The sequence below is a fragment of the Rhinolophus ferrumequinum genome, chromosome 16, assembly GCF_004115265.2.
Source record: "Rhinolophus ferrumequinum isolate MPI-CBG mRhiFer1 chromosome 16, mRhiFer1_v1.p, whole genome shotgun sequence".
NCBI classification, from domain to species: Eukaryota; Metazoa; Chordata; class Mammalia; order Chiroptera; family Rhinolophidae; genus Rhinolophus; species Rhinolophus ferrumequinum.
In genome coordinates this window covers 50044525-50055840 of record NC_046299.1, presented here as the reverse complement: position 1 = coordinate 50055840, position 11316 = coordinate 50044525, and the positions used below count along the sequence as shown (strand labels likewise).

General features: G+C 48.4%; 1 protein-coding gene across 1 annotated transcript; it reads right to left on the bottom strand.

Moving 5' to 3' along the window:
- Positions 1–8197: 8197 nt before the first annotated feature.
- DDIT4 (DNA damage inducible transcript 4) lies at positions 8198–10328 on the bottom strand. The gene is made up of 3 exons (XM_033131294.1): positions 10183–10328; positions 9808–10054; positions 8198–9535 (listed from the first exon to the last, which is right to left on the bottom strand). The coding sequence occupies exons 2-3, from the start codon at positions 9992–9994 to the stop codon at positions 9042–9044; spliced, it is 681 nt and encodes a 226-aa protein (XP_032987185.1). The 5' UTR covers positions 9995–10054; positions 10183–10328; the 3' UTR covers positions 8198–9041.
- Between the last annotated feature and the right edge of the window lie 988 nt (positions 10329–11316).

Genomic DNA, 11316 nt, shown 5'->3' with positions numbered 1-11316 from the left:
AAAAATATTATAGACTTCCTTTTATCATAACACTCCCAGTGCAGTTCAATTAAACAATATTTATTGAAGACCTGCTAAGTGACAGGCTCTGGGGATTCAATGGAGACAAGCCCCACCACTGCCTCTGCTCTTGTAGAACTCCCATCAGCTAGGAGGGAGGCAGCCACTAAAAGAAGCAGGATAAATGCAGATGGTGGTTAAGTGCTGGAGAGAAAATGAAACGTGGAGATTTGCTAGAGAGTGGCTCAAGGCTGCTTTAGCAGGAGTGGCCAGGGAAGGCTTTCCTGTGGCGCAGGGGACATACGAGCTAAACCTGACCAATGCGGAACCCACCAGGTGAGTCTCTGAGGGAAGGGTGTTCCCAGCGGAAGGAACAGCTAGTGCAGAGACCAGAGTGCAAGCCCCCGCCTTGGCTGTCTGTATTGCACAATCTGCTTCACCAAATTTTCCATTTATTGCATCCAACTCTCTCCTGGCCACTGCACTCACTGTCCCTGTGTTCATGGCAACCTTTGTAAAACTTGTCCACGTTATCCCCCTTCTCATCTGTTCTGCACTCTCCTGTCTGCCTTCGAAAACCTCCTCCTCCATTGCCCCTCCAGCTCAGGTCCCCTGTTCTAGGAAGTTTCCTCTCATAGTTTCTGTCCCTGCTGGTCTCTCTCTGGGGTTCTTCTAGACTGAATACTTGTTCTACAACATCCTGGTTCCCACCCACCCCCCTGCATCTTTCTAGGGCAGTCGGGCCTTCCCAACACACTTGCCGCCTTTCCTAGGGCAGGAACCAGAACCAGAACCAGGTCTCACACTCTTGCCCAGTATAGAGCTGAGCTGTTCAATAACACCTATGGATTGCCAGATCCCTGCTCTGAGAAGCACGTCTGCCCAGGCAGAGTGGAAAATCCCTGGCTGAAGGAAGGACTGTGGAAATTTCTTTTAACATTCCCTTTCCAGACTTGGACTCACCCCAGCAAGCAATCAAGCATTTGCCCAGTGACCTGCAAGACGGCTCTGTTCTTCCTCCTCCACCCCCACCCCAGGCTTGAACCCAGGGAGCAATGATGGGTGGGCGGGGCTGGAGAAAATCTGCAGAGGCAGCAGCTGGCAGCTGAGCTCTGCCTCAAAAAATCATTCTTGATGTTGTCCTCCAGTCCCACCCCCTCAGTTCAAAGATGAAGAAACATGGGTCAGTGGCAAAATCGTACTAGACTGCAGGTCTCCCCACTCCCAGTCCAAGCTCCTTCCTTTGGTTTCCTCATCTGTAAAATGGGAATAATAATAGTACCTACTTAATGGGATTGGTGATATGTTGTGAGTTAAAGATGTAAAGCTTTCTGTAGTACGAGCTCTGTATTCCTCTCCAGCCTTGAGCCTACCCTTTCTCAGAGCCCCACTGTGGAGTGTGCTGTTTGCATTCTGTGGGTGGGCGACTTCTGGAGGCGGGGCTTGAATGAGGTCTTGAAGTCATCACCAGAGGTGGGCAGGTTCCAAGGAGGCCTGCCCCCGTCTTGTCTATAAACTGTATCCACCGCGTGCCTGGCCCATATTTGTTCTGCTGCTTTTAAAATGTATGTAGATACAGTTATGTTGAATAAAATACAAATGCATTTAACATTGTTACTGGAGGGACATTTTTGTCATATATTCACTCACTTAATGATAGCAAAAGCCAACTAACATTTTTGAAAGTTCAACATGGGTTGAAGGCCACTGGGACAGGTGCTCTGATTGTCAGCCCTTGTCCCTTGGGGGACCCAGGCTTCTGTCCTGTCCTCTGAGATGTGCCAGCCAAAAATCAGCTCTACTACTCTGTCCCCAGCCCTCAGACGACCCCAGAAGGTCTCCAACAGGAAATCTGAACACTTCGAGGGAAGCCCAAGTGAGAGAATGAAGAGAGATGCCCTCACATCTTTAGGGCTGAAGTCTCATTCTTCCTCCTCTGGGAATCTGTCCTCACTCCTCCTGGCTGATATCCCTGATATTCTAGAACATATAGTAGAATAATACAGATCCACAGCTCTCATCTGGCCCTTCACCACTTACCACCTGTAGGTATGGGTGCAGTGGGACTTGACTGTTGGGGTAATTTGAACTTGGACTGGGATATGGAAAGGCATAAGAATGCTTGGAAGTTTTGCCCTGTTGATGGAATGTAAAACTGTGCAGCTGCTGTGGAAAGCAGTATGGTGGTTACTCAAAGAATTAAAAGTAGAATTATATGATCCAGCAATTCCACTTCTGGGAATATACACCAAAGAAGTGAAAGCAGGTCTTGAAGAGTTCTTTGTACACCCATGTTCATAGCAGTATAATTCACAACAACGAAAAGATGGAAGCAATCCACGTATCTACTGATGGATGAATGGATAACCAAAATGCGCTGCATACATGCAGTGGACTATCATTCAACCTTAAAAAGGAAGGAAATTCTGACACATGGATGAAACTTGAAGATATTGTGCTAAGTAAGCCAGGCACAATAAGACAAATGCTGTATGATTTCCCTTCTATCAGGTACTTAGAATAGTGAAATTCATAGAGACACAAAGTAAAATGGTGGTTGCCAGGGGTTGAGGGGAGAGGGAAATGGGGAATTGTTGTTTAATGGGTACAGAGTTTCAATGTTGCAAGATGAAAGTTCTAGAGATAGGTTGTACAACAATGAGAATATACTTAGCAATAGTGAACTGTACGCTTAAAAATGATTAGGACAGTAAATTTTATTTTATATATTTTACCACAATAAAAAAATTTTTTAAAAAGTTTGAAAGTGGCCCTTTGGGGACCAGGAGATGGCAGATTTGAGATGTCATGGTCCTTTCAACCATACTTCCCTTCTTCCTCATGTTCATTAGTGCTTTCTAAAGGCCAGGCTCTTTTCTAGATACACAAAAAGTGTGAGCTGACATAGTGATAGATAGTAAAGAAATTTGATCTAATTCGTGGCTTTCATTTTGCCTTTTGCTTTTGCTTTCCTTTTACCATATTTATCATATTTATTTACATGTGGTTTTAAAATTACTATATATAATTATGGAGCCATAATTTATGTTTAAAAATTTCCAGAGCTTATTATATATTTTGTTTATGTTAAAACATTTTTTAATTGAGGTATAATTTGCAACCAGGAAAATGAACGCTTTTTAGGTGTACAATTCTATGAATTTTGAAAATGTATGCTTTGAAAAAATAACTTTATTGATATTATATATATACCATAAATTTCATCCTTAGAGTGCATAGAATTCAATGGCTTTTAGTATACTTACAGAGTTCTGCAACCATCGCCACAATCAATTTTAGACTATTTTTATCACATCACCCCTAAAAGAAACTGTACCCCAACACCCCAGGCCTAAGCAACCACTAATCCACTTTAGCTCTATAATTTGTCCATTCTGGGCATTTCATATAAATGGAATCACACAATAGGTGGTCTTTTGTGACTTGCTTCTTTCACTTAGCATAATGTTTTTGAGGTCCTTCCATGTTGTAGCATGTATCAATACTTCATTTCTTTTTATTGATGAGTAATATCCCATTGTATGGATATATCACATATTGTTTATCCATTTATCTGTTGATGGACATTTGAGTTGTTTCCACTTTGATATTATGAATAATGCTGCTATGAACGTTTGTGTACAAGTTCTGTGTGGACATATTTTCATTTTTTCTTGAGTACATACCTAGAAGTGAAATTGCTGGGTCATATGGTAACTTTATGTTTAACATTATAAGGAACTGCCAAACTGTTTTCACAAGTGACTACACCGTTTTACAATCCCTCCAGCAACGTATGTAGATCCCAATTTCTCCACATCCTTGCCAATACTTAATATTATCTGTCTTTTTGATTATAGACATTCTGGTGGTTCAAAGTGGTATCTCATTAAAAGCTGGGGAGGCCAGATGGCTCAGTTAGTTAGAGCACAAGCTCTTAACAACAGGGTTGCTGGTTTGAAAATGGCAACTGGACTTGGAGCTGAGCTGCATCCTCCGCAGCCAAATTGAAGGACAACGACTTGGAGCTGATGGGCCCTGGAGAAACACACTGTTCCCCAATATTCCCCAATTAAAAAAAATTTTTTTAAGTTGTTTACATTTACCTAATGACAAATAATGTTAAACATCTTTTCATGAATGGCTTATAGGTCATTTGTACATCTTTGGAGAAATGTCTGTTCAGATCCTTTGCTCATTTTTTAATTGAGTTATGAGTTCTTTATACATTCTAGATGCAAATCACTTATCAATACATGATTTGCAAAATATTTTCTCTCAGTCTGTGGGTTGTCTTTTTCCTCTCTTGATTGTGTCCTTTGAAGCACAAATGTTTTTAATTTTTATAAAGTCCAGCTTGTTGATCTTCTCTTTTATCACTTATACTTTTGGTGTCATATCTAAGAAATCATTGCCTACTCCAAGATCATGAAGATTTACTCCTATATTTTCTTCTAAGAGTTTTAGCTCTTCCATTTAGGTCTATGATCTACTTTGAGTTAATTTTTGTGTATATATACTTTTTCAAAAATGCATGTGTTGAGGTATAATTTATATTCAATAAAATTTACCATTTTTAAGTATACAGTTTAATTAGCTTTATCTTATATACTTTTAATCATTCTATGTTAGATATTTTTTTCCTGGCAAGTTAGGGATAGGGAAAACTGAGTGTGTACCCATTTTCTCTCCTCCTTATGCCCCACAATTTTGCTTATAAATGTGAAAGAGAGAAAGAATAAGCTCCTTAAAGTTTCTCATTTACTTTGGCTTTCTCTTGTAGTCCATCAACCCGTTTAATTATATATAGGTTGAATGAAGGAATGAATAAATGGATGAATGCCGTAGTCAAGTGACAGTCCTTCAGTGTCTGCCTTCAGAGCCATCAGCACCACATGGCCACAGATGTTGGCATGCAGCGGCCCATAGTTGGAATTGAGATAGAGACTCTTCAGCTGGGCCCCTGCATGGATGTGTCTGGGTTTAATGGGCTGTTTTCTAATTTGTGATTCCTTCATAAAGAGCCCCCCTTTCAAGATAATTACAGAGTCTGGTAATAATCTATTAATTAGGCCTGGTTTCTGTGCCTCGTGTTCCCCCAGCAGCAGTTAGCCACCTCTGGCAGAGAAACAGGATGTGGCTGACCTGGACACCCTGAGCTGGGGAACCAGGAGGGCTCAGGGGGTTGAGTGGAAGGTCCAGGAGGTAGGAGGCCATATGTTCCATCTTAGCCCTGCAGCCCTGCCCACTGAACCACTCTGGGCCTTTGCATTTACTTCTGAACCATGAGGTGGAATTAAAGGAACCGTATATAAGGTGCTTAGTATGTTCCAGACTTAGAAGAGTACAGCTTAGAAGTGAAGCTGTCTGAGTACCTTGCCCCCAAATGATATTTTTTACAAGAATTTACTAAGGTTATATGTTGATATGATTGCTGTTAAGATGGTGACTTCTGAAAAGATGTTAAAGGAAAGCAGGACCAGAGGGGAAGGAAGTCCAAGGTGGTCTCTATTATGCAGGGTGCTTGCTTCACAGCCAGCTCCACCACCGCTCAGCGACCCCCCCCACCCCCATCCCCGTCTCTTGCACAGGCTTCCTCACTATTATCCCCATTTTACAGATGAGGAAATTAAAAGTGACTTGCTCCAGGTCATCGGCCAAGAAATGTCTGAGCCAGGATTCAAACCCAGATTTCACTCTCTCTACTGCATGGTGGCCATCACCACAAGGACACTACCTCTCTTCCAGGACTTCAGCCTTTAATATTCCTCTACACTAGGCAGCAGGCATAACAAAACAACCCAGTGTTCCTACCCTGCCCTCTTCTCTCCTTAGCCTGAGAGGGGGAATCTTGCTGGTGGGGGAATCTTGTGTTGTCCGAACCAAGGGAGAGGAGGAGGATCAAGCAATCAGACAGCCAGGCCTGAGGGGAGCCCAGAGTGTCCCACAGAACTAGGTGGATACAAAATGAGTACAATGGGATCAGAGAACTAAGTTTTCAACTCTGCAATTGTTAAGGCTGAGGCAAGGGGAGGCAGAAGAGAGTCATTAAAGGGCTGGAACTTATTCTGAGTCTTACAGGAGAGGCAGGCTTTGCAGGCAAGACAGAGGGCCCACATCCCTGGTGGAGGGCACTAGAATGAGCAGAGGCTAGAGAGGGGGGCAGGCCACACTGACCTGTACCAAAAGAAGCCGAGTGGTAGGGAGTGGTGGGCAGTCAGCCTGGAGTGAATAGGGCCCAATACCAAAGGTCTTGAGAGGCAGACAGTGGAATCTGACAACTGGGATCAATTGCAAGTTCTAGAGCAGTATCCTGATGAGTGGGAAATAGAAATAAGGGAGGGAATCTTACACAAAGGGATGTGATCAGTACCAGTGTTATAGGCCACATAGAACAATTTCTGAAAACATTTTCCAAAGTTGGGTTTCAGTCTTCACAACACAGGAGCCTGCCTCATCTTCTGTTCAGACATTGCCCCAATGTCTGGGGAAAGCTCTCTGCTGCATCTTAAGAGGCCTAAGAGCTCCCACCCAGGGGCCCTTCTGTCCTGCCCGTGGGGATTTTCAAGCCCTGTGAGGATGAGGAGAGCCCATCTGGTTTCAGGAGAGGGTGTCTCAGCTGAGCTTTCTTGGGAACCCAAGCTTTCCTCCGGCCATAGTCTGACATCAAAGAAAAGGAGCCAAGTATGATATTTACTGTGCCATCTGGCCTCCAAATACTATAAGACTCTGTTCTGGAGCTATACACAGTTGTTTTCCTTGCTCCTCTGTTGGGGCTGGGGAAGCACAACCATGAGCATTGGTGCCGATCTCATTTCCTGGGGATTACCCTTCAGACACTACCCAAATGCTGGGCCTGCTTCACTTCCAGCTCCCACCCTGAGGGGCTGAGTGGACAAGGTCAGCATGGTCAGAAGATGGTCATTCAAGAGCTTGGACCTCTGTTTACTAATTCTGTAAAACATTACAAACCCCTGCCTGGCCCATCCCTCACAGGGTAGCTATTAGGTGGATGTGCTCAGAAAATGAGTGTGAGGGCTCTCCTAAAACGGCTCTGGGCACCTTCTCATTTGCTGTCACCATTTTAAAATCTAGTTCTAACCCAAGTTCATTCATTTTGGGGAACAAGTCACTTAGTTCTACCAAAGAGATGCGAGTCTTCTAAACCATCCCAAAGTTCAAGACCCTGTGTCAGAATCCCTGAGGAAAATGCAGATTCCTGGGCCCTGCTCCAACCACACTCAATCCAAATCTCCACCAGTGTCCAGGGATCTATGTTTTAACTGGGGGCCCAAGAGATTTGACTACACACGCAAGTGAAAGAACTACTGTTTTACAGTAGGGCAAACAAGGCCTATCTGGGACCAGGAAGAAAAACAAGGGAGATGACTCTCCCAAGGCTTGTGTGAAAGGACTGCCCAACAGTCACAGGGAAGAAGTGGGAAGGACCTTGGCCTTCATCTGGCCCAACCCCAATTTTACTGAAGAGGAAATGGGGACCCAGAGAGTGCAATGAGTCCAGGTCACCCAGGGCATTCATAAAGACAGGACTGCAATCCCCTTGCTCTCTAAGCCCTCACTCATTCCTCCTTCCTTCCTTCACCTCCATGGACATGCGTGTCTGTGTTTTGTACGTCCTGCCACCTGCCTGGGCCATCCTTCCCAGTGGCAGGTCATGCTCCTCTCTGAGACCTCTCGAGTCCTTGTCTAGTAAGAGGCTTGAAGGATTTTTTCAAAATCTATTTCTTGGTGATACTATTTCGCCTTTTTATACCTGAAGATAAAATTTATAATTTTCATGACTGCAGAACGAGAATTTTTTTTCACAGGAAAAAAAAAGGCTCTTGCAGTCCTTTCAGTGCCTGTAAGGAACTTGGGTTTAGGGCGCCTCCTAACGCAGGGCAGGCAGGTGAGCTCTCTCCCTACTGAGACTCTGCTCTGTGGGAGGTCTGACTCACTTCTCACCTTCCAACAATTTCCAGTGCTTTCCCCTGGTAGCCTTAGCCAGCAGAGCCAAGGGAGCCAGGATTCTCAGCAGAGATGGCACATAATCCACATACCTTCATTACCAGTCTGGCAGGCAGCCCCGAAAAAGGGACAGAGAAACACAGGTGGAACTGAATCTGATGACACCCACATTTTACCAGCACCCATCCCACTCCCTTTTATTTCCTGTAACTAATTTGAGACTCAACCATTTTAACAAACTTTTTTTTATTAGAAAAGTAAAAAATATTGCATAGGTCTTAATACTTGAACATCAAGTGTATTCATGAACAGCGAGTATCTTCATGTAAACAGTTCTAGATGGAAGACCCAGATGGCACTCCTCTGGGGGAGGGGTTCCAGCCCCAACTCTAATCAGCCCCACCCCTCACAGATAAACTCTTCAGTACACAGGCAGGGATGGGCCAAACGCAGCTCCCAGGTGTATTTTCTCTTCAAGTGTCAAAGATCCCCCAAAGTGATCCCAACACCCACCCCTTTCTACTCTTACATTCATGCGTCTGTAAGATAGCTGCCTAGAACAGGTCAGTAGTGAAGCTCCTATCGAAAAATCAAAAGATGCAAAATCAAAGAACACATTTGGCCCCTTCAGACCATGAGATACACAAAACACCTCGATGACCTCCCCCCTCCCTCCAGGGCCGGTTACCAGGAGCACACCCTGCTCGCAGAGGCCAGTGCAGCCCAGCTGCTCTCCTGGCTGTCACACCACTTTGTCTTAACTGTCAGTAACAATAAAAATAAGGTACATGCTACATACACATCCAGCCAGAAGCCTGGTTGGCCCCTAAACCTTTGTTTCATGCTACAGTACTGAGGGGCAAGCGTGTGCCCCCAACGGGAAGCCACCTGCACACACCTCAGTGAGTTTCCCAGAAAACACTTCCCCAACGCGAACTTTTCCCCCTCAGGTGGCTGTTGTCAGTTATCTAACGACAGGCATCATGATTTCCTCAGCTCCTGCCTGCCAATGTCCACCCCAAAAGTTCAGTTGTCTCTGCTGTGGGGGCGGTGCCAGCCCCCCAGGCCCAAGTTCAACACTCCTCAATGAGCAGCTGTTCGGAGCTGTACAGCTTCTTTTTGATGACTCGGAAGCCGGTGCTGAGCGTCAGGGACTGGCTGAAGCCAGGAACGAAGGGAGAGTTGGCGGAACTAAACAGCCCCTGGATCTTGGGCCAGAGACGTGAGTCCAGGCGCAGCACGAGGGTCAGCTGGAAAGTGGGCACTAGGCTGGGGTCCAGGGCCAGCTGGCCAACGCTGTGGCAGCTCTTGCCCTGTTCTACGCAGACGTCCAGCAGCGCCCCCCGCAGGCCGCACGGCTCGCTGTAGGCCAGGCGCAGTAGTTCTTTGCCCACCTGGCTCACCAGCTGGCCCGGCATCAGCAGGCGCGCGGGGCGCCGCGAGCCCAGCCGCGCCTGGGCCAGGCTCTCCTGCAGCAGCTGCATCAGGTTGGCACACAGGTGCTCGTCCTCAGGGTCGCTGAGCAGCTCGAAGTCGGGCAGGGACACCCCATCCAGGTATGCGCAGTCTGGAAGGGAGAGCACACAGGGGAGGGTGTTAAGAGCGGTTGCAAAAGGAAAAGATGCTGTTTCGCTAAGAAACCGTGAGCACTCCTTCCCACTCCGTGCCTCAGTTTCCGCCCCACACTCGTGCACTACACTCCAATCCTCCTCCTTTCACCCCTCCGCAACCTGGGTTCTCATGGGATAGGAAGCCAAAGTGGTTTTGACTCCTTCCTGCGCGGCGCTCCTCTCACCTCCCCCGCCCCTGAGTCGCGTCCGGCCCCGGTCCAGGGCTTACCTTCCTCCGGCCCAAAGCCACTGTTGCTGCTGTCCAGGGACTCGCAGTCCGAGCTCTCCAGGCTCGCGCAGCGGCCGAGGCCCTCTTCTCGGGCCGCCGACCCCCAGGCTGAGCGCGGCGGCTGATCTGGGGTGGGGGTTCGGGACGAGGAGGACGACGACGAAAAGCGATCCCAAAGACTAGGCATGGTGAGGACCGATACTAAGACGTTTGCAGATGAGCTCAGGGTGCGAGAGGGCAGAAGACGCTGTAAGACAAGAGAAGAGGGGTACCAACCTGGCGTCAGTCTGGGGGCTGGACCAGACAGCGAACGCCAGGACGCGTACCGCTGAGGCCTCCCCGCGCAGAGATCAGCACAATAGAAAGGACACTCACCAGCTAGTGCGGTCAGCGAGAACTGCTGGGACAAGTGCCACTTGAATGGGTGAGCGAACTGGTGCCAACCTTCGAGCGCTGCCCAGACTTGTCCCTTCTACCCACCCACACCTCCCCCTGGGCCTGCCGCGGTCCCCAGCACCAGCGCGGTGAGACCTATAAGGACAAGTGCAGAGAAGCCACGCCCCCTTAGCGCCACAGCCCAATCCAGACCCGGGAGTGTGGCCCGCCTCGACCAATGGGTTCCAGGCGCACGTTCGCAACGTTCTCTCCTGCCCGGTGACAGCGGTCTGGCCCCGCCCCCGTTGAGCCCCAGAACGCTCCCTGCCGCACCCCAGCCGTGGCCACGCCCCCTTTCTGGAAGGGATCCGCCGCGGCTGCAGCTGCCAAGGTCCCCGAGGGCGCTCGCGGCAGGGGAGGATCAAGGAAAGACTTGTTTATTATAGGGTCGTGTTGCTGGGGGAGGGGGTAGCCCGTGACCGAGCGGGGGGAGAGGCAGGGGAACTTGAGGGGGCGGTGGGCAGAAAAACGGTTGCCTCCAGCGTCTGGGAGCCTGCGAGCTAAGGGCACAACTGGGCGCATTGGTGGATGCCCGTGTGACCGCGGCGCAGGGAGCAAACGTTAAGCCTGCGGGCCCTCGCGCACGTACCACGTACTAATCCTGCCCTGCGAAGCGTCTGGCTATGGGGATTGGGCTCCAAAGACTGGGCAGATCTGGGCACCGAGCTCCCCCTTCTCAGAAGCCCACCTGCCCACCCGCCTGTTACTCTACATTCCCAGGGGATGGGTTAATGAGTGGGTCCGTGCCCCCATGTGCACCTGGCCCCCAAACCGTGTCCGCTCCCACCTCCCAACTGCTCCCAAGGAGAGTGTTTGGGGAGGGTGGTTAGAGGAATGTCGATGGGCTTGGGTTCCTAGCGCCTGGTCTTGGGGCTGAGAACAGGGACCCACAACAAATGGACACACTGACCCAACCGCCGACCCTACAGATGTCCGCGGTGCGTTGGTGACTCTCCGGCTCGCTTTGGCCGACAGCCCCCGGGCGTCCGCCGGGTCCTAGCGCCCCTTTTCCAAAGCGCTTTGTGTAAAAGACCCGAAGAATTGCATCAGGACCGAGGACCTAGATCTCCGGAA